Below are 20,321 nucleotides of genomic sequence, written 5' to 3'. Positions count from 1 at the left end.
GGCCTAATATGGATCTGTTCTGAAGAGTGTCCCGTGTGCACTTGAAAAGACTGTATTCTGCTGTTTTAGGGTGGAGCGTTCTGAATATATCTGTTAAGTCCATCTGATCCAATGTGTCAAAGCCACTGTTTCCTTATTGATTTTCTGTTTGGATGATCTGTTCATTGATGTAAGTGGGATTTTAATGTCCCCTACTGTTAGACTACCATTGATTACTTCCTTTATGTTTGTTATTAACTACTTGAAGTATTTGGATGCTTCCATGTTGGGTGAATAAGTATTTAAAGTTACTATGTCTTCTTGTTGGATTGTTCTAGAATGATAAAATTTAAAAGATCAACAATGCCAAGTGTTGGCAGATGTGAGCAACTGGAGCTCTCATACGTTGCTGGTGAAAATGCAAGATGGTGCAGGTGCTTTGGAAAACAGTTTGGCAGTTTCTTTTTTTTTTTTTCTTTTTAAATGTCTATTTTATTTATTTTTGAGAGAGAGAGAGCGCGCGAGCAGGGGAAGGGACAGAGAGAGAGGGGGACAGAGGATCTGAGGCAGACTCCATGCTGACTGCAGATAGCCCGATGTGGGGCTCAAACCCATGAACCATGAGATCATGATCTGAGAAGTCGGATGCTTAACCGACTAAGCCACCCAAGCACCCCGACAGGTTGGCAGTTTCTTTTAAGTTAAATATGTACTTATCATATGGCCCAGCCATCTCACTCTTAGCTGTTTACCCAAGGGAAGCAAAAACATGTGTCCACACAAGACTTAGGCTTGAATGTTCGTAGCAGCTTTATCCCGAACAGCCCCAAACTGGATAGAATCAAATGTCCTTCAACTGGTGAACGGATAAAGAAATTGTAATATGCCCATATAATGGACTGCTACACAACAATAAAGAGGAATGAACTACGGGTACATGTAATGACATGTATGGGTCTAAATAATGTGATAAGTAAAGAAATGCCACAACACAAAGGTCTACATTTTGTATAGAACGCTATTTGGCATTCTGTAAAAGGCAAAACTATGGTGATAGAAAGCACATCAGTGGTTGCACAAGGGGATCCTGAGGAGACTTTGGGATGATGAAATGTTCTGTATCACCATTGTGTTTTATATCCATAACCTTATACAGTTGGCAAAGCTCTAATTGTTTAAGTTGGCGGCTTTTACTATATATAAGCCATACCTCAATAAAGCTGATTTTGATATGATTTTTTTGCCATTGATTTATGTGGGATTAGAGACTGGATTCAGATTAGTTCAGATCTGAATTTGTTATAGGCACTAAGATAATTTTGAAATAATCAGTATCCCTGAATTGACTTGCAAAGAGCTTACTAGTTATCAGTGTTGGGTCAAGTTTAGGCTAAGATTTTTATTATTAATGAGAATAGATGGAAATCAGATACACATTTTATTTGAAGTTGCTTGATCAGAGAATGAGAGTTCCAAATAATCAAGGAAGAAAACCTGGGTGCTGATTTTTGAATTCCCCCTCTGGCCTAAATCATTACTGGTTCTAATACTGTGACCACCGGTTTCTAGAAATACTTCCTTTTGGCTCTAGTAAACCACTTTTACAGTTTTTCCCTTTTCTCTGATTGTTCCTTTTCAGTTTTTGCTAGCTCCTTTTTGGGGGAAGAAGGCAGTACTTTTAAGGTTGATCTCCTCAGAGTTGTGTAATTGGTCTTTTTCTTGGTCTACTTGTTTTCCATGGCAGTCTTGTTTTTTTTTTTTTTTTTTAATCTCCTGTGTCTTTTAACTGCCCTCAGGGTACTGGTATTTCCATGGCTTCAGATGCTTATGTCCATTTGTCTTGTGGATATATTCACCCGGATATCTTATAGACACTTCAAACTTAACGTGTTCAGTTCTGTGCTTATCTTTCCCTCTGTACTGGCTCTGTGTCTTTCATTCACCACCACCACCATTCATCCAGGCTCCCAAGAGTAAAAAATCCTGATTTGTCCTTTGTTTCTTGCTCTCCTTTATCTTTTTGACCCATAGGTCACTAATCCTGTTGTTCCTAACTGGGAAACAGTGCCTACGCTAGCCTCTCCCCCTCTGCATCATGACCAGTTCCTCGCTGCTCCCTTGGACCAGCATCTTCTGGTCTCTCAGCCAGTGGTCTGTCCTCCTCTTCAGAGTCTCTCTTATATTACCGCCAGAGTTACTTCTTTTAAAATGTGTAAGCCTCTTTCTCCCTTAACTTAAAAAACACCTCTTGGCTTCTTTGGTTGTGGTTGCTTAAAGTCTAAAACGAAATCATATTTCTTTAAATTTCCAGGTTAAGTATTTCTTGAGCTCTCATTCTTCCTATCCCAAGAATCTTTTCTCTTTTTTTTCCTTTCTTGGGGTTCTTGACACATCAGGCTCTGGAATCACATTGCCTGACTCCTTCCTTTGTCATCTAGGTAACAATAGGCAAGTTATTGTAGCTCTCTGTGCTTCTGTTTCCTAATCTGTAACATATGGATAACAATGTAGGTACTTTATATGGTTGATGTGAGTTACGTGAGATAGTACATGAAGCACCTCAAACAGTAGTAGTAAGTTCTCAGTAAAGGTAGATTTGTGTTATCATCATTCTCTTTTAAAAAATTTGTTTTAATGTTTATTTATTTTTGAGAGAGACAGAGCACGAGCAGAGAAGGGGCAGAGAGAGAGGGAGACACAGAATCTTAAGCAGGTTCCAGGCTCTGAGCTGTCAGCACAGAGCCCAATATGGGGCTCAAACTCACGAACCTGAAAGATCATGACCTGAGCCAAAGTTGGACGCTTAATCAACTGAGCCACCCAGGCACCCCGTTCTTTTTTTAAGTTTATTTATTTTTGAGAAAGCATGAGCGGAGAAGGGGCAGAGGGAGAGGGGGGCAGACGATCCAAAGCAGGCTCCATGCTGACAGCAGAGAGCTCAATGCAGGGCTTGAACCCACAAACCATGAGATCAAGACCTGGGCTGAAGTTGGATGCTTCATCAACTGAGCCACCCAAACATCCCTGTGTTATCATCATTCTTGAGAAAAAAAAAAAAAAACAACAGTCCGTATTTTGGATCCTTGCTGTGGTTGCTTCCAAATGGGATTTCTCTGGAAAACCAATTAGTCCCTTAGGTATACACAGTGCCATCTTCCTAATTTACTGCAGGTTGGGCTGCCGTTGTGGCCTGGGTGCAAACTTCCGTCGTAGCCGGGCAACCGGGCAGCCTGCTTGGCAGTTAAAGCCACATCCCTTGAGGCACCCGTCTAGTGCCAAGTCACCCGGGGCTAGTTTCCAGCCCTTCCTTTTCTTAGTGGATCTCCACTTTATTCCTGAGGCAACTGAAGAGAAGTAGTTTGTCCGGGATTACTCAGTAGTAAGATTCATGCTCTTGAGCATTATACTGTACTGTACTGAGAATCAGTCACCCTAGTTTGGCCCCATTTGGTCTTTCTAAACACTTTGTTTTCATAATGCTGACCTTTTTCATCCCCTTTCTTGACTCCGAACTTTTGCTTATGCTGTTTTTTCCACCTAGAGTACTGGTCTTTTCTGCCCTGCCCTGCGAATGCTTGCTCAGTCTTAATAGCTCTCTTGTCTCTTCTGTGGATGCTTCCTCACTCTCAGGCAAAGTTACCTTTCTCCTTCCTTTGCCCCCCCCCCCCCCCACACACACATTGTTTATTCCTTTTTTGTGGCGCTTGCCTCGTTGTATTGTCCAGTACCCACTTTGGACTGAGTTCATCCAGGTTAAGAAAATACCCTGTCTCATTTTTCCGTGTTACTTTAGCTTTTAGCACACAGCCTGGCAGACAGCAAATGTTCAAGAAATACGAAATGAATGAAGAATGAACCTTACAGAAGAACACGAAGATGTTGGTGAATTACCATCAGTGAATTACAGTTATGTTAGGCAAAGGGAAAATGTAGATATCCAAGGATGGGGAACATAGCAGAAAAAATAATTTTATTTAAAATGTGAGTATATGAGATGAGTGATAGTGGGGTAATAGACCATGAGTTGAGTGGGGATTGTAGTGCTTTTCAAACTTTTAAGCTCGAGTACCTCTGGTGGTAGAGGATAGTGGGCATGTAACCCCTTCGGGGCTGGGAGCAGAGCCCCAAGCAGCCTTTCTGCATCAGGTATCAAATCTCCGAATATCTTGACCACACTCGTATTTTATCTTTAGACATTCACGCAAATTGTGCATTCTATTTTGTTACCTATGAGTGTTTTAACGTGAACAGGGCTTTCCCTCCCCACCCACCTCATCCTTTAGTGAAAAGTTGCTGCACCAACATGTGCCATTTATCCCCGGCCTTCCAGCACATTCACATGCCCCAGTGCCCAAATCTGAGAAGCATGGAATGGGGTCATAGTCTAATATGGCGGTATTCTAGCTTGCTGTGATGTGGGGGATTGTCTACTTAGGAGTGTTATGTCATAGAACCAGGAGGGTGAGCTCATCCTGTTCTAACGAGGCTGTTCCTGGAAGGCTGCAGTCAGTTGGAGGCACCTCATTACCAGATCGCTGGGGACCAGCTGGAGAGAGTTCACAGAAGACCCACAAGAATGATTAAGAGACTGGAGGGGCTGACTGATGAGGAAAGAATATAAATGAAAACCGTATAAGTTGGCTGAACCGAGATAGCAGGAATACACAACTGTGTAAATATCTCAAGAGAATAAACTTGATGGGGGAAGGCAGTCTTTTATGGTGGGGATTTGGGGGAGAATAAACCAACGGTGAAATTAAGCAGACGAAAACGTAAATAATCTAAAGTATCTGATGGTGCACTTTATTTCTTAGAACCTCCTTAGGTCACTCTAAACTGTCAGCGTTTTGCTTATTGAATGATTTGTTTTGTTTTGTTTTTTTAATTTGATTTTCCTGGACTGTGGCTGGTGCTTCTGTATAGAGAATACTGAAGACTACGTCTTTCAAAGCCAATGTCTTTCTTTTGTCTTTCTTTGTGGGATTCAGTGGGTGATATTTGGAACTCCTGTCTGCTGCCACTGCCTCTTTTGTTATTCACCAGAATTCCAAAGTGGACTTTCACGTCAGTTTTTCACAGGATTTTTAATAATAGTTTAAAAGTAGATATTGAGTCAGTAATGTGTATAGTAATAATTTTAGAAACCTGGATATAGTATTGGTCCCTGAGGTACTGGTTTTAGGAAATTATAGCCTTGATGAAATGCAAGCATAATTGTAGGAAACATGTACTTTGGGAAATGATTGTATAAAATTCCTACTTGGGGTATGGGAGGCGTAGAACTCTTTTTTTGTTTGTTTATTTTTGAGAGAGAGAGAGAGAGAGCAAGCAGGGAAGGGGCAGAGAGAGAGGAAAACACAGAATCTGAAGCAGGCTCCAGACTCTGAGCTGTCAGCCCAGAGCTTGACATGGGGCTTGAACTCATGAACCTTGAGATCATGACCTGAACCGAGGTTGGCCACTTTACCAACTGAGCTACCCAGGTGCCTCCGTAACACTTTTAAATAACAGTTGAAATTCACCAGGAGAAATATTTGCATAATATTGCAAGTTTTATAGCTCTTTTCCTAAGAGGGGGCAGAACTGGATTGGAAGAAAATGACTTTATGCTTTTTTTCATTTATAAAAATGAGTTAATTTACACAAAGCAGTTATGTAGCTTTAAGGCTAAGACCCTATGCTGGAGGGTGGTAAACTTTTTTTTTGTAAAGGGTCAGATAGGAAAGCTTCGTAGACCATATGTCTCTGCAGCTACTCAGCTTTGCTCTTGTAGCAAGGTTCTGTCTGGATTTGGCCTGCAGGCTGTAGTTTGCCAATTCCTGCTCTAGACCCTTGCTCCTGGAAGCTCGATCTGCAGACCGGAAGCATCAACCTTTCCTGTGAGTCTGTTAGAGATACAGAATATCAGGTCGCTTCTCAGAGGGACTGCCCTAGAGCCTAGACCAAGCTTATGAGACTTCAATATTTATAGGAATCACTTGGGGGAACTTATCAAAGTTAAGAGATAAACCGAACAGTATACTAGCTACTGGGAGACAAAGCAGAGTAAGACCCATCAGTGTCTTCTGAGATCCCAGAAGTCATTAGGAGACACTACTGTATAAACAATTATAATACAGACTAATAAATGCTATAATAGAGGTATCTTCAGCATAGGCGTATCACAGAGGAGCAAATGATTGGTTCTGCCTGGCATGGGGGGAATTCTCAGAGGGCCTGAGAATTGGACCAGGAAGGGGGATGATGCTTGAGCTGAATTTTGAGGCTTACTAGAGACACTGAAGCATTGTAAAGGGTTATGCGTGGTAGATTGTGGTGGGTGCAGTAAAGATGATGTTAGAACTAGGGGTTATTTGGGGCACCTGGCTGGCTCAGTCCGTGGAGCATGCAACTCTTGATCTTGGAGTTGAAGTTCGAGCCCCATGTTAGATGTAGAGATTACTTACAAATAAAATCTTTAAAAAAAAAACCTAGGAGTTATTTAATAACCAAATAGCTGATTACAGGGCTGGAGACCCACTAAGATCATAATGAATAGAAATAAAATTGCAGGGGCACCTGGGTGGCTCAGTCAGTTAAGCGTCTGACTTTGGCTCGGGTCACGATCTCCCGGTTCATGGGCTCGAGCCCCGCGTCAGGCTCTGGTGCTGACAGCTCAGAACCTGGAACCTGCTTTGAATTCTGTGTCTCCCTCTTTCTCTCTGCCCCTCCCCTGCTCATGCTCTGTCTGTCTCTCAAAAATAAATAATAAACATTAAAGGAATTTTTTAAATAAAATTTCAGTACATTCAGGGGCGCCTGGGTAGCTCAGTCGGTTAAGTGTCCGACTTCAGCTCAGGTCATGATCTCATGGTCCATGAGTTCCAGCCCCGTGTCAGGCTCTGTGCTGACATCTTAGAGCCTGGAGCCTGCTTCGGATTCTGTGTCTCCCTCTCTCTCTGCCCCTCCCCTGCTCGTGCTCTGTCTCTGTCTCTGTCTCTCAAAAATAAATAAAAATCTTAAAAAAACTTTTTTAAAAAAATTTCAGTACATTCTTTTATTTTTAGCTAATTTATATACTCCTTATTTGAAAAAAAGGATAACTTGCCTGTTCTCCCCCAAAAAGTTATTTGTTCTCCAGAAGTAGAAACTTTTAATATGTTCTTACATCAGTAAAAATTTGGAAAACACTGAAAGGTACAGGTAGAAAATGAAAGTTGTTTATAATTTCATACAGCAAAAAATGACTAGTATTTTTATGTTCCTTCTAGTCTTGTTTATGTAATGTAATGTTTTAAAAATTGCACTCATGCCATGTAAATAATTTTGTGCTTACTTTGTATTTAACATTTTATTTGTGAGAAATTTCTTTTGTTATTCCTTAAAAGGTGTCATTGTTTAATGCTTAGATAGCATTCTAATTGATCTCTTACAGTTTATGTAACTGTTATCTTGCTTGTGGATCCTGTAATCTGGTTCCAGTTGCTGGTTGACCCGGCTTTTGGCTCACGTATTTGGCAATTCTATCACCATATTTTAAAATAAATACAAATACTTGTTTATTTTTTATTATAAAAGTTTGCCAACTTGTTTGATCGGCTAGCCTTCACTTATTCTGTTCTGCTGTTCTTACTAACATTGTGGGTTTTCTTTCTTGGTTCCCCACGGTAGGGAGGCAAGTAGGGTAGTCATTAAAAGCATGGATTCTAGGCCCAGGTTGTCTGGGTTTAATTGATCATTACTACTCATGTGCGTAATCTTGAGAGAGTACCTCAGTTTCCTCATCTGTAAAATAGGGGGATAATTCCCTTTGTGCCCTGGGGTTGTAAGTTAATATATATGAAGCACTGAGCGCGGTTCCCACCATGTGGAAAGAGAATCTCTTTTTGTTTAGCGATGAGTAGTCTTTTCTCATTTGTTCTATGGTGGCTGTTTGCGTATGCTTTGCCATAACCCCCTTTCTGCTATATTTAGTTCATGAATATCTTTGAGTTACACGCTGACTTTACTAGACTTTACTTAGTGACTTTATCTTGAAAGTCCACAGATTTTCGTTTCCTCACTCAGAAAAGTAAATAACACTATTTAAAACATAAAACCAGCATTGTTAAACCATGTCTTGGAAATGCGTACGTGGGCGCGAAGGGAGCAGACCTCATGGGCAGATAGATTAGGTTTTGGAGCTTTTTGGTGATTTCCCCTTTCCAAGTGAGTGTTGCCGTGATTCCTTATATGGCATATGAGGCCCTCTGCATTGTGGCCCCACCTATCCTGTGCTTTCATATCTCTTCACCTTATTCTCAGCCCCTGTGCCGCAGCCCTATTAAACTGGAATTAGGCATGTGGTAGTGATGAGGCTCACTCTTTAAAGCTGTCCCTAGTTGCTCCTAATGAAGGATCGCAGTCAGCTGGAGCTTCCTTCTGGGGAGTGACACAGTTAAGGCAGTGAGGTTGCCATTGCCCCTTTTTGTGGAGTTTTAACTGGGAAAGCTTGGTCCAAGTTTACCAGGCCTTGCTTGTTTTTAGTGCCCCGGAATTTCTCCTGCCTCTTCTATATCCTCTTCGTTGTTTTCTGGGGATTCTCTTTCAGAAATAAAAACCTCTTCTACTGACCTTTTTTTCTCTGTCGGGTAGGATCCTGGGACAAGAGAACAGATGCATCCTTTGGCAGTTGATTGCACCATGCCCTAGAGAGAAGTCCGGGATAACAGGTTTTGGGGCTATATTTCTCCACCCTGGAATTCATCCAGTTCATCCAGAACTATTGACCCTCTGCTCCTGTGACATATCCTCAGTGAGTGTCTGATGGACAGACACTTTCCGTTGACCTTGCAGCAGTTTTCTTTCCTGTGGAAGTTGGAGGACAAGGTGAATGGTGCCAGAAGTTACCTGCTTTGGTGAATAGGAGTGCTCGACCTGGTGCTCAGAACATGGGCCCTCGTTTAAAGGTAAGACCATAGACTAGTTAACATTCACTTGTTATTGGAATGCAGAAAGTGGACTCAGGGACCAGTTCCTAAGCCTTTTCAGCAACGGATAGCTGTTGAAGTGCACAGTTGCAGTTAGAATTGATCCCCTGCCCTAGAGCACCTTTGAGGATGAAGAAATCCGTTCTCTATTTCTGGGAAATGACTTTCACAACCCATCTTCGATGTCCAGGCTAAAATTTATTTCCTATCGTAATTACAAATCTTTAGCCTCCTAAAAAAGCAAAGAGTTTTAGAATGTGTCCGTTAGTCAACTCTTAACATTCCCTTGAGACAGGCGTTTTCAAGTATTCCCCCTCCCCCGCCTTTTGTAGGTAATGTGAGCCAAAGTACTGTAGTATTAAGCAACTTGCCCGGGATCTTTTAGTAAGCAAGTGATATTTCTGCATTAGATAATTGGTACTGCATTCCATTTTCCTTTGTCATGCTTTATTTTTATTTCAAAAGATTTAAAAAGGGGCCATAAGCATTTATTTTTCTAATTTTAACCTTGTGCTGGGATTCCTCCCAGGAAGATTAAGTAATGTTTTTCATACTTTCTTTTACCTGTTGTTTTTTTTTAAATCTTCCCTCTTCCCAAATACCTCGCTGTCCCTATGACTCCTTTCCTTTCCTGATTTAGTGTTGTATGAGGTTTAGAACATTGGGTTTCAGAGTCAGGCATGGGCTTGAGTCTCAGCTCTGTCATTTAACCAGCTGGGAGATGTTCAGCAAGTCCTTTCCAAGCCCAGCTTTGTTGTTGTTTTATCTGTAAAATGAGAATAATAGTGCTTATTTTGCCAGGTTGTTACAGGGACAATTACTTAGGCTAGCACATAGAAGCACTTAGTGTGGTATTTTGCCCTATTGTAAGCGGCTTAGTAAAGGTAGGGAGTATTATGTTACTACTACTGTTATTCTTCTAGCTTAGAATGTTCCAGTTTGCTGAATTGTGTAAAAGCAAGAACACTAAAGAGATGAACTTGAAAAAAAAAATACTCGTGCAGCCAAATTGCATGAATTAGTATGGCAGAGGCTTAACATACTGCTTCTTTGTGCTTGAATTAGACTTGGGAAGAGTTCCAGAATAATTTTATGAAGGAGAAGTGTAAGCAGCAGAAAGTGGAGGGTGCTATAGAAACTGTTATAGAAAAATAAAAGCTCAAGATAAGGAAGATAGAACCAGAAAACCAGATACCAGGCCATGCATGAGAACCTATGACTCTAGTTGTGGGTATTTGGTATATACTTATAGAACTGAAATCAGTTGGTAACCTGTGGTCCAAAGAGTTTACAGTCCCTGGCTCAAGTGAATATACTGCCAGTTACAGAAGTCTTTAAAAACTGTATCTAAAAGGAGGTCCTGTCTAGAAAGTTCCTGATCCCTAGGCATTCTGGACAAAGGAAAGAACAGACATTTGACCCTATCTGTTCAGATACTTCATTCATACTTATTGCAATTACTGTATGCAATTATGTTGGACGCTGTGGAGAATTCTGAAGACTAGTCTTTGCCTCATGTTACCACTCTGAAATGGAAAATAAAACAAACACAGGACTAAAATGAAAGAGAATGTAAGTGCCAAAAGATAAATAAAAGTAGTGTGGGAATTCAGACGAGGGAGGGAATTTCTAAATTGAGGCTCAAGGGAGATTTCAAGGAAGACAGGACCTTCCCTAGACTTTAGGGTTAGGAGATTGCCCACGGATGGAGACATGAGAGGGGAGTGGTTAGTCTAGGCAGAGGAAGTGATTTTGCAAAGCATGGAGATGTGTTTCAGAGCCTATATGTAAAGATAGAAGGGACTCGAGTCAGGTAGATCATAGGAAAAAATAAGGTTTTGTGGAGATGAAGCCAAGGGAATACTGTGGGTGGGGATAGGAGCAGAGACAGAGCAGGGAGAGCCTTGCCAGAGTCAGAGAACAGAAAATGCTTACAGAATTGAAGTGAAATCTGGAATAAAAATGATTTGAGTGATAAAGACAGGAAGGCTTTGTGACAGCATTCAAGAGGAACAAGACAGGAGGAAAATGTAAAAGGAAGGCAAATTCAAAATGTGACAGCTGAGAGATGGGTAGATATTTATTGTTGGGGGGTTTCTTGAGAGCTATTGTAGAGAAGTGGGAGGTTTTGTAAAAGTCAGATCATAGGGCAGTGAATTGACAGAGCTAATTCCCTGGCCATAAGGAGGTTTCCAGGAGAAGAGAGGAGAGTGGTTTGGAAAAAAGTAGTAATAGGTATCCGGGTTTAAAATAATAAAGGGAATTGGAGTAGAAATGTAGAATTGACTGATTGGAAAAGGTCTAGGTGTTCTGGATCAGTGATGACGGTTTGGTTGAAAAATAAGTGGGGGAGAAAATGGACAAGGACTCAGCAAGGTCGAGCTCAGTACTGCCAGCTTCATGAGGACTGAGACTGTGGCTGTCCCAACACTGTTCCCCCAGTACCTGGCACATTAAGTAAGTACCCACTATTTGTTGGATGAATTTGAATTCTTCATTATAAATATTTTCAGGCATAAAATTGGAATAGTGTGAAGAACTCCCATGTAGGCAGAGATTTGAAACACAGTAAGAGAAGCCAGAATTACCTACCTTCAGTAGACAATTCTGATGCATTTCCCACTGGAGAAAGTGGCGGCCAGTAGAGAGGTTCCTGGAGTTTTCTACTGGCTCTGACGCAAAGGGATAGTGATGGCACTACCACTATTGGTAATGATTTTAATAACAATTAAAACTGACAACTCACTCTAGGCCAGGCACTATTCTCAGCTGTTTACGTGTGTAAACTCATTTAATCCTTACAGCACCTCTGTGAGGTACACATAGATCTACCCCATTTGACAAATGAGGAAACTGGCTCTCCACAGAGAGATGAAATAACTTGTCTAATGTCACACTGTGAGTGACAGAGAATAGGTATGAACCCAGGTAGGCCGGCTCTGGAGTCCACGCCCTCACCCTCTGTATTGTCCTGTTTGCTCTACTGTTTGATTTTAGAGTCCTGATGGCTGTGGGGAGTTATATTGAAGTCCTATCGCACTAAAGGAGATGGTGCCATAGAAATTAGTAAATCTCAGTTCTTTTTTAGCAGTGAGAGTTCCGAAGCCTGGACAGGTCACATAGTTGCGGCCTTGGAACCGGTTCGCAGGCCTCTGACTTACTGCTCGTCCACCACCTCTCGCGGTAAAGCTTCTTATAGTTGTCAGAGGTAGTACATAGGAATTTCCCAGCCCTAATGCTGGGAATGCCATACATTTGGTGGTGTTCTTGTTCCTCCAAGGAGTAAGAGACTTGAGGCCACAAGTCCTATAACATCAGCCACATATACTTTCTTCTCTGCTGAGTGTTACAGCTTTGCTAAGGGCCAAATTTTCATATCATGGATCAGATTGAATGACATCCAACTGAGGGAGTATTTCAGTGAATTCGGACAGTTAAACTGCCAGTTTGGGTTCTACGAAATCATCTAGCACATCGTGTAAGGTGCAGACAGATGCTTTTTGAGAGACGAAAGCAGCTTTCAGCATAAGGTTCCGGGATATGAGCTGCCTGTTTGGGCAGGAGGCTCAGTAGTTGTGATCCCAGATTTGGGGTCTGTATATTGTCTTTTTATAATTGACCCTTTCGGGAGCAACCTAATCCATGTGTGTTGACTGTGGTAATGTTCCCTGTGTGGATTTCTTTGCCAGTAGATTTTAGACCAGTCTGAACAGGGATTTCTATGAAACTTGACATGGTCATTCCTCAAATTACCTACTCTCCGTGGATTCCACTGGATATATTGTTGCTATCAGAGGAGCTAATGGGCATTTTCCGGTCTCTCACTTAAAATTTTCCAGTACAGTTAGACATAAAAGCATACCCTATTTATAAACAACAACAACAACAAAAACAACCTGTTTTGGTCCCTCCCAAATCTGAGCCTAGACATTTTCAGCCATATTGTCTCTAAGTAATATTCTAGTGCAGATAAAAGGCGCTGAGTTGAGATAACATTATAACCTTATATACATTGACTTGAATGAATTCACTGCATTACAGAATGGAGAGCTTTTACAGGTTCTACTAAGGTCAAAACTCAGCGATCGATACCACTGTCAGTGTACATGGCATTTTTTCTTGGCAATACCTTGGGTGGTTCAAACGAGTGATGAAGATTGACGTCTTATTCTGGAAATAAGTTTAGTAACAGTGAAAGTGTCCCCTTGAACCCTGGCCCCTGTTTGAATTGTTCTGACCTTGACAGGCATCACTTAGGATAAACAGAATCTCCTCCTTTTGTTCCCGTCCTTGGCCTTTCTGCTGAGCTCATCTTCCATGGGACCTGTTGTCTGATTGGTAACAGCAAAAGTGACTTCTCTTACATGCCCGCTGCTTCTTATTGGGATGACCGGTGGTTCACTTTAATTACATAATGCCAGCATGATGATAATAATACTTGCTTTTAAAAATCCACATTTGATATAACTATTTCTACTTAGATGAATTACTTCCAGAAGGCAAATAGAAGGGGAAAGTGACTCCATTATCCTCTTTGCTTGTGTTAATTAGCACTACTTTGCATGGGGGAGGGAAACTGTCTTGGGGCCCTGGATCTAAGAAGATGAAAGCCATGTTATTGCATTTTGTAATTAGCAATAAAGCAAGTGGCTGTTTGTGGTATTCCTAGGGTGGTCGTAGATTGGAAGTCTTTAGGAGAAATGATGTAGTCACCATTTCGCTGAAATTTGTCATAGGGCACCTGTCAAACTGGAGAGAGAGAGGACAGGGACACAGTAAGGCCAGAGTCAGTTGACTCAAGCCCTGTGTTCTTTGTCTCTCTCTGAGATGGCTGTAAGGAAGAATTGGAGAGAACACTAAACAAGTTTTCTTTTGCAGCTGCAGCTGTGATCCTCGGCTGTCTGGCGGCACTGAAGGGACCTGATGTTTTACGTTATTGGTATGTTGTGGAAGGAGCTCTTTATTATTTTTGTTAGGGCTGCTTACATCCTTTTTGCCTCCCCGTCTACCCCCTTTCCCCTTGAAAATAGACTTAGAAATATTTCTGTTCACGCCAGAATGTACCTTCACAGAGTTGGCAGTGGAATTCATTCATTTGGGAAATATTTATTGAGTAATTCTGGTCCATGCCACATACTGTTTCCTGCCGAGTCAAAGTCGGATAAGGCAAAAATTGCCTTCAGGAAGCTCATAAGATGAAGGGGAAGATGCTCAAGGGGAGAAAAGCTATAATAGGTGAATATACAGGAGTTTGAGGGGGCCCAGAAGAGGGAACCCCTAACTCAGGTGAGGACTGGGGAGGGCTTTTGCTAAGTGGACAAAAGAGGGGAAGACTTCCAAATGGAGGGACTAGAATTCACATTCGTTTTACTGCTTCTGTGAGGGCCTAGCATAGGCAGGAATGTAGGGGGTGGGCATTTTATGTGGCCCACGGTATAGAACAAGGGTTGGCACTTTTCCCGTAAAGCGCCAAAGAGTAAATATTTTGGTTTCCCAGGTCGTACAGGCTCTGCACCACTACTGAATTCTGCTGGTTTAGGGCTAGGGCAGCCCTAGACAATAGGTAAATGAATAGGTGGGGCTGTGTTCTAATAGAACTTTATTTACAAAAACAAGCGATGGATGGGATTTGGCCTGTAATTTCTGACCCCTGATGTAGAAGTTCCTCTCTTCACCCACAGAGGTAGTGACCCAGTACAGTGTTTCCTTGGAAGTCTTGTATCGCATCCTAACTTCTTTTACTTTTTGAAAGTTGGCCGGTCTTTTCCACAATGAGAGGCTGTAACTGGCAGGAGGTATGTGTGTTCTCTCTTTTACATAGGTGGAATCACAGTGTCTGTGGTTGCGTTCTTCTTCACAATTAAGTTCCTCTTTGAGCTTGCCGCACGTGTAGTCAGCTTCCTCCAGAATGAGGACCGTGAGCGCAGAGGGGACCGGACTATTTATGACTACGTGCGGGGAAATTACCTGGATCCCCGGTCTTGCAAAGTCTCCTGGGATTGGAAGGACCCCTATGAGGTGGGCCACAGCATGGCCTTCCGAGTGCATGTAAGGGAATGTTTCTGTCTCCATACCCATTGGGTTTTCTGAATCACTTGCTTTCCAGAGCCCAGTTCATCCTGTTGGTGGTGCTGGCCTGGAATGTTAACATTTTTTCCTTGTTTTTCAGCCCCTCCCAGGGACTTGGGAAGTGTTAATATCTGAAGGGTCACAAATTTCTCTATCATTTTGGTCTTGTAGGTGCTTAGCTTTGAAGATGTTTAAAACTTAATGTTACTTTTTCAAAACAAGAAAACTATTACCCAAGGAATAGGTGTTCTAGACTGGGGGTTGGCAAACTATGGCCTGAGGGCCAAATCAGGCCGGCCTCTTGTTTCTGCAAATGTAATTTTATTAGAGCACAGCCACACCCATCCATCTTCCCGTATTGCCTGCGGCTGCTTTTACACTTGAGTAGTTAACCACAGTTGAGTGGAGTAGCTGTGTATGACCCACAAAGCCAAAATATTTACTGTCTGGCCTTTACAGAAAAGTTTGCCACCCCCTGTGATGACTTCTCCCCTGCAGCATTCTGCTTGGCTTGATAGCCTGCGCCCCCCCTCCCCCCAGCCCTGCCTGGTGCTTTAGCTCACTCCGTGCCACTGGTATCCGCTGACTTACCTTTACATTCAGTTTAGCACTGATAATATAATGAAAAGGGCTGCTTATACTGAGGAGGCAGCATTTGTGGTTCAGAAATGTCCAGTTGAAATGCATTCAGAAATGTCAAGTTGAAAATAAAATGTATATTTTATCCCTGCCTTCTGAACAAGTTAAGAATCTGTTCATGATTTAATGGTTTTCTTTGAGGTGTGGTGTTTCTCTCTGTGCCTGTGAGCAGCACAGTAGGAATGAGTGGGTACTGGGATTTGCCAGCTACCTCCTCCCTGCCCCACCCCCTCTCCAGTCAGGTGGGTCAGAGTTCTCTCTTCCTGCTCACTAACGAGTGCCCTCTCTCCTCATTGCAGTTATTCTACAAGAACGGGCAGCCTTTTCCTGCACACCGGCCTGTGGGACTGAGAGTTCACATCTCTCATGTTGAACTGGCCGTGGAAATTCCAGTGACCCAGGAAGTGCTCCAGGAGCCCAGTTCCAATGTGGTCAAGGTGGCCTTCACTGTGCGCAGGGCTGGGCGTTACGAAATCTCAGTAAAGCTTGGTGGATTAAACGTGGCCTACAGTCCCTACTACAAGATTTTTCAGCCTGGTATGTTTGTTCTTTTTTTTTTTTTTTTTGCTATTTCTCTTTTGCCATCCCTTCCTTCGGTTTTCTTTCTGCTTTCTGTCTTTTTAAAAAAAAAACGCTTTCGGGGCGCCTGGGTGGCTCAGTCGGTTAAGCGTCCGACTTCAGCTCAGGTCACGATCTCATACTCCGTGAGTTCGAGCCCTGCGTCGGGCTCTGGGCTGATTGATGGCTCAGAGCCTGGAGCCTGCTTCCGTAGGTTATTTATTTATTCTGTAGGTTTGCCTACTCCAGACATTTTATATAAGTGTAATCATACAATATGTGGCCATTTGTGACTGCCTCTCTCTTGGCATGATATTTTTAAAGTTTATCCATGCTATAGCATGAATCAGTACTTTATTTCTTTTTATTGCTAAATGACATTCCATTGTATGGATATACCACATTTTATGTATCCATTCACCAGCTGATGGACATTTAGGTTGTTTTTGCTTTTGGCAGTTGTGAGTAATTCTGGTGTGAACCTTTATGTACAAGTTTTTGTGTGGACATATGGTTTTATTTCTCTAAAAGTAGAATTGCTGGGTCATCAGCCTAGTAAGTTCTTAGGAGGCAAGGGTGCCAGAAGAGACAAAAGGTAAATTTTTCTAATGTTTGAAATCTTTTCAAGTAAAAGCACCTCAACCTAATTCCACCCTTGCTACCAATATGTGTTTTACTTCTCATGGCAAAGTGTCTGCCCTAGCTGCTGGTATATAAGAATTGAGACCTCTATCTTCCCCACCCATATCCTTTATGCCAGATAATAGATGCTCACTGACTTTGAAGCCGGAAGGTGTAATCTCTGACTTCTGATTCTGCAACAAATCTGTGTAGTGTGTTAAGATCCTGTCTGCTCTTTGTGCCCTGCCTTGGCTTCCTTTTGAGGGTGTCATTAAGTACTGGCCAAGTTGGTATCCACAGAAATGAGAGGAGTTTGGGAACCTTTTGGAGTCAAACCATAACAAGAAGGGCTTAAGATTTGTGTATTTTTGCTTGACTGGTCCTCAGTTTTCTTTCTCTTGTAAAGGAAGAAGGCTGCGGACAAGGTGGCTCCCAAGCCATCTCCATCCCCATGTATCTCCCCCTTTACTTCAGTGACTCACAGACTCCTTTCCCCATGAATTATCATCACCCCATCCCCTTGCCACCAGGGAACAGTTCATATCCTTACAATATGTCTCAGTTCTTTTATTTTTTAAATTTAAATGAAACTCTGTTTTTAGATAATTGTAGATTCTCCTGCCATTGTAAGAAATAATACCAAGAGATCTGGTGTATCCTTGACCCATTTTCCCCCAATGGTAGTAACATCTTACAAAACTAAAGTACGGTATCACAGCCAGGTTACGGACATTGATACAGTCACCACAAGGATCCTTCATGTTGCCTTATAGCCACACCTGTTTTCCCCTCCCCCACCCACCTGTGGTTTTTTTTTTTTTTTTTCCCTTAAGTTTATTTTTTTTAAGAGAGAGAATCCCAAGCAGGCTCTGCACCGTCAACATGGGGCTCGAACCCATGAACTGCAAAGATCATGACCTGAGCTGAAACTGAGAGTTGGATGCCTAACCAATTGAGCCACTGAGGCGCCCCTATCCACCTACCTGTTTCTTAACCCCTGGCAGCCCATTTGTGTAATTTTGTCACTTCCAGAATGTAATATAATTCTCTGGATATTCATCCAAGTTGTTGCATGTATCAACAGTTGGCTCCTTTTTATTGCGGAGTTGTCATCCATGGTGTGAATGTGCCACAGTTTGTTTAACTGTTCCCCAGTCGAAGGACATCTGGGTGGTTTTCAGTTTGGGGTTATTATGAATAAACCTATGAGAATTCATGTAGAGGTTTTGTGTGAACATGAGTGGTCATTTCTTTGGTGTAAATGCTCAGGAATGCAACGGCTGAGTTGTATGGTAGTTACACGCTTAGTATTTTTAAGAAACTGCCAAACTCTTTTCCACAGTGTCTGGAGCATTTTATACTCCCACCAGCAATGCATGAACAATCCAGTTTCTTCACATTCTCGCTAGCATTTGATATTGTCACTGTTTTTTTAATTTTTTAATTTTAGCCATTCTGTTAAGGGTGTGGTGGCTTTAGTTTGCATTTCTCTAATGGTTAATGATGTTGAACGTCTTTTCATGTGCTCATTTGCCGTTTCCCCTCTTTGGTGAAGTGTCTTTGCCCATTTTCTAATCAGATGCTTTTGTTTTTTACTATTGAGTTTTGAGAGTTCTTCATATATTCTACAGATGAGTCCTCTGTTACATACGTAGTTTGCAAATATGTTCCTATCAATCTTTAGCTTTTCTTTTCATCCCCTTAGCATGGTTTTTCACAAAGCAAAGGTTTTAATTTTGATGAAGTCACTTTATTCATTTTTTTCTTTTAAGGGTCATACTTTAGGTATCTGAGAACTCTTTGATTAGTTCTAGATCCCAAAGGTTTCCTCCTGTTTTTTTGCCTAAAGATTTCCTAGCTTTACATTTTATATATAAGGCCTTGATCCATTTTTAGTTAATTTTTGTATACTGTGTAAAGGTTTTGTTTTTGTTTTTGTTTTTCTTCTAGATGTCTAGTTGTTCCAGCACCATTTGTTGAAAAGACCATCTTTTCCCTGTAACATTGCCCTTTTTTTGTACCTTCGTTAGAGTGGTTGGGCATATTTGTAGGGGTCTATTTCTGGGTTTTCTGTTATGTTCCATTGATCTATGGGTCTGTCCTCCCACCAGTACTACAGAGTCTGGATTACTGTAGATACATACTGAATCCTGAAATCATGTAAACTGACTCTTCCTGCTTTACTCTTTTTCAGAATTATTTTAGCTACTCTAGATCCTTTCTCTTTTCATATAAATTTTATTTTGTTTTATTTTGGGGGGAGGTCATTTACCTGAGTATTTTTTTTTTTAATTTATTGTTCATTTTTATTTATTTATTGGCAAGTTAGCTAACATACAGTGTAGTTGTGGCTTCAGGACTAGATTCCTGTGATTCATCACTTACATACAGCACCCAGTGCTCATCCCAACAAGTGCCCTCCTCCATGCCCATCACCCATTTTCCCCATCCCCTCTACCCCCCACCTCAGTTTGTTCTTTGTATTTAAGAGTCTCTTATGGTTTGCCTTCCTCTCTATTTGTGTCTTATTTTTCCTTCCCTTCCCCTATGGTCTTCTCTTAAGTTTCTCAAATTCCACATGTAAGTGAAATCATATGATATCTGTCTTTCTCTGACTTATTTCATTTAGCATGATACCTTCTAGTTCCATCCACGTTGTTGCAAATGGCAAGATTTCATTCTTTTTCATTGCCAAGTAGTATTCCATTGTATATATACCACGTCTTCTTTATCCGTTCATCAGTCAGTGGACATTTGGGCTCTTTTCTGTAATTTGGCTATTGTTGATAGCACTGCTGTGAACATTGGGGTACATGTGCCCCTACGAATCAGCATTCCTATATCCTTTAGATAAATTCCTAGTAGTGCTATTGCTGAGTCGTAGGGTAATTCTATTTTTAATTTTTTGAGGAATTCCACACTGTTTTCCAGAGTGGCTGCACCAGTTTGCATTCCCACCAACAGCGCAAGAGGGTTCCCCTTTCTCCACATCCTCACCAGCATCTGTTGTTTCCTGAGTTGTTACTTGTAGCCACTCTGACTGGTGTGAGGTGGTATTTCAGTGTGGTTTTGATTTGTATTTCCCTGATGATGAGTGATGTTCAGCATTTTTTTATGTGTCTGTTTGCCATCTGGATATCTTCTTTGGAAAAGTGTCTATTCATGTCTTCTGCCCATTTCTTCACTGGATTATTTGTTTTTCGGGTGTTCTTTGTAGATTTTTGATATTAGCCCTTTATCCAATATGTCATTTGCAAATATCTTCTCCCATTCCATTGGTTGCTTTTTAGTTTTGATTGTTCCCTTTGCTGTGCAGAAGCTTTTTATCATGATGAGGTCCCTATAGTTCATTTTTGCTTTTATTTCCCTTGCCTTTGGAGACATGTCAAGTAAGAAGTTGCCTTGACTGAGGTCAAAGAGGTTGTTGCCTGTTTTCTCCTGTAAGATTTTGATGGTTTCCTGTCTCACATTTAGGTCTTTCATCCATTTTGAATTTATTTTTGTGTA

At 41.6% G+C, this 20,321-nt stretch overlaps 1 protein-coding gene across 9 annotated transcripts in view; it reads left to right on the top strand.

Moving 5' to 3' along the window:
* Positions 1-20,321, top strand: part of AREL1 (apoptosis resistant E3 ubiquitin protein ligase 1) — a 47,781-nt gene that overhangs the window by 8,315 nt on the left and 19,145 nt on the right. For 7 of the 9 annotated variants that reach the window (XM_078448026.2, XM_078448019.2, XM_078448022.2 and 4 more), the window contains 4 exons: positions 8,593-8,906; positions 13,806-13,866; positions 14,749-14,975; positions 15,935-16,172. In XM_078448026.2, coding sequence (XP_078304152.1) covers positions 13,851-13,866; positions 14,749-14,975; positions 15,935-16,172 — 481 coding nt within the window. In that variant the 5' untranslated portion in view covers positions 8,593-8,906; positions 13,806-13,850. Of the gene's footprint in view, positions 1-2,623; positions 4,652-8,592; positions 8,907-13,805; positions 13,867-14,748; positions 14,976-15,934; positions 16,173-20,321 lie in introns of those variants that run through there. The other 2 variants (XM_078448024.2, XM_078448027.2) reach the window with 2 other exon arrangements.

The sequence above is a fragment of the Panthera onca genome, chromosome B3 (assembly GCF_046562875.1).
Source record: "Panthera onca isolate mPanOnc1 chromosome B3, mPanOnc1 haplotype 2, whole genome shotgun sequence".
Taxonomy (NCBI): Eukaryota; Metazoa; Chordata; class Mammalia; order Carnivora; family Felidae; genus Panthera; species Panthera onca.
The sequence above is the reverse complement of the archived record's forward strand: the minus strand, read 5'-3'. Positions and strand labels throughout refer to the sequence as shown.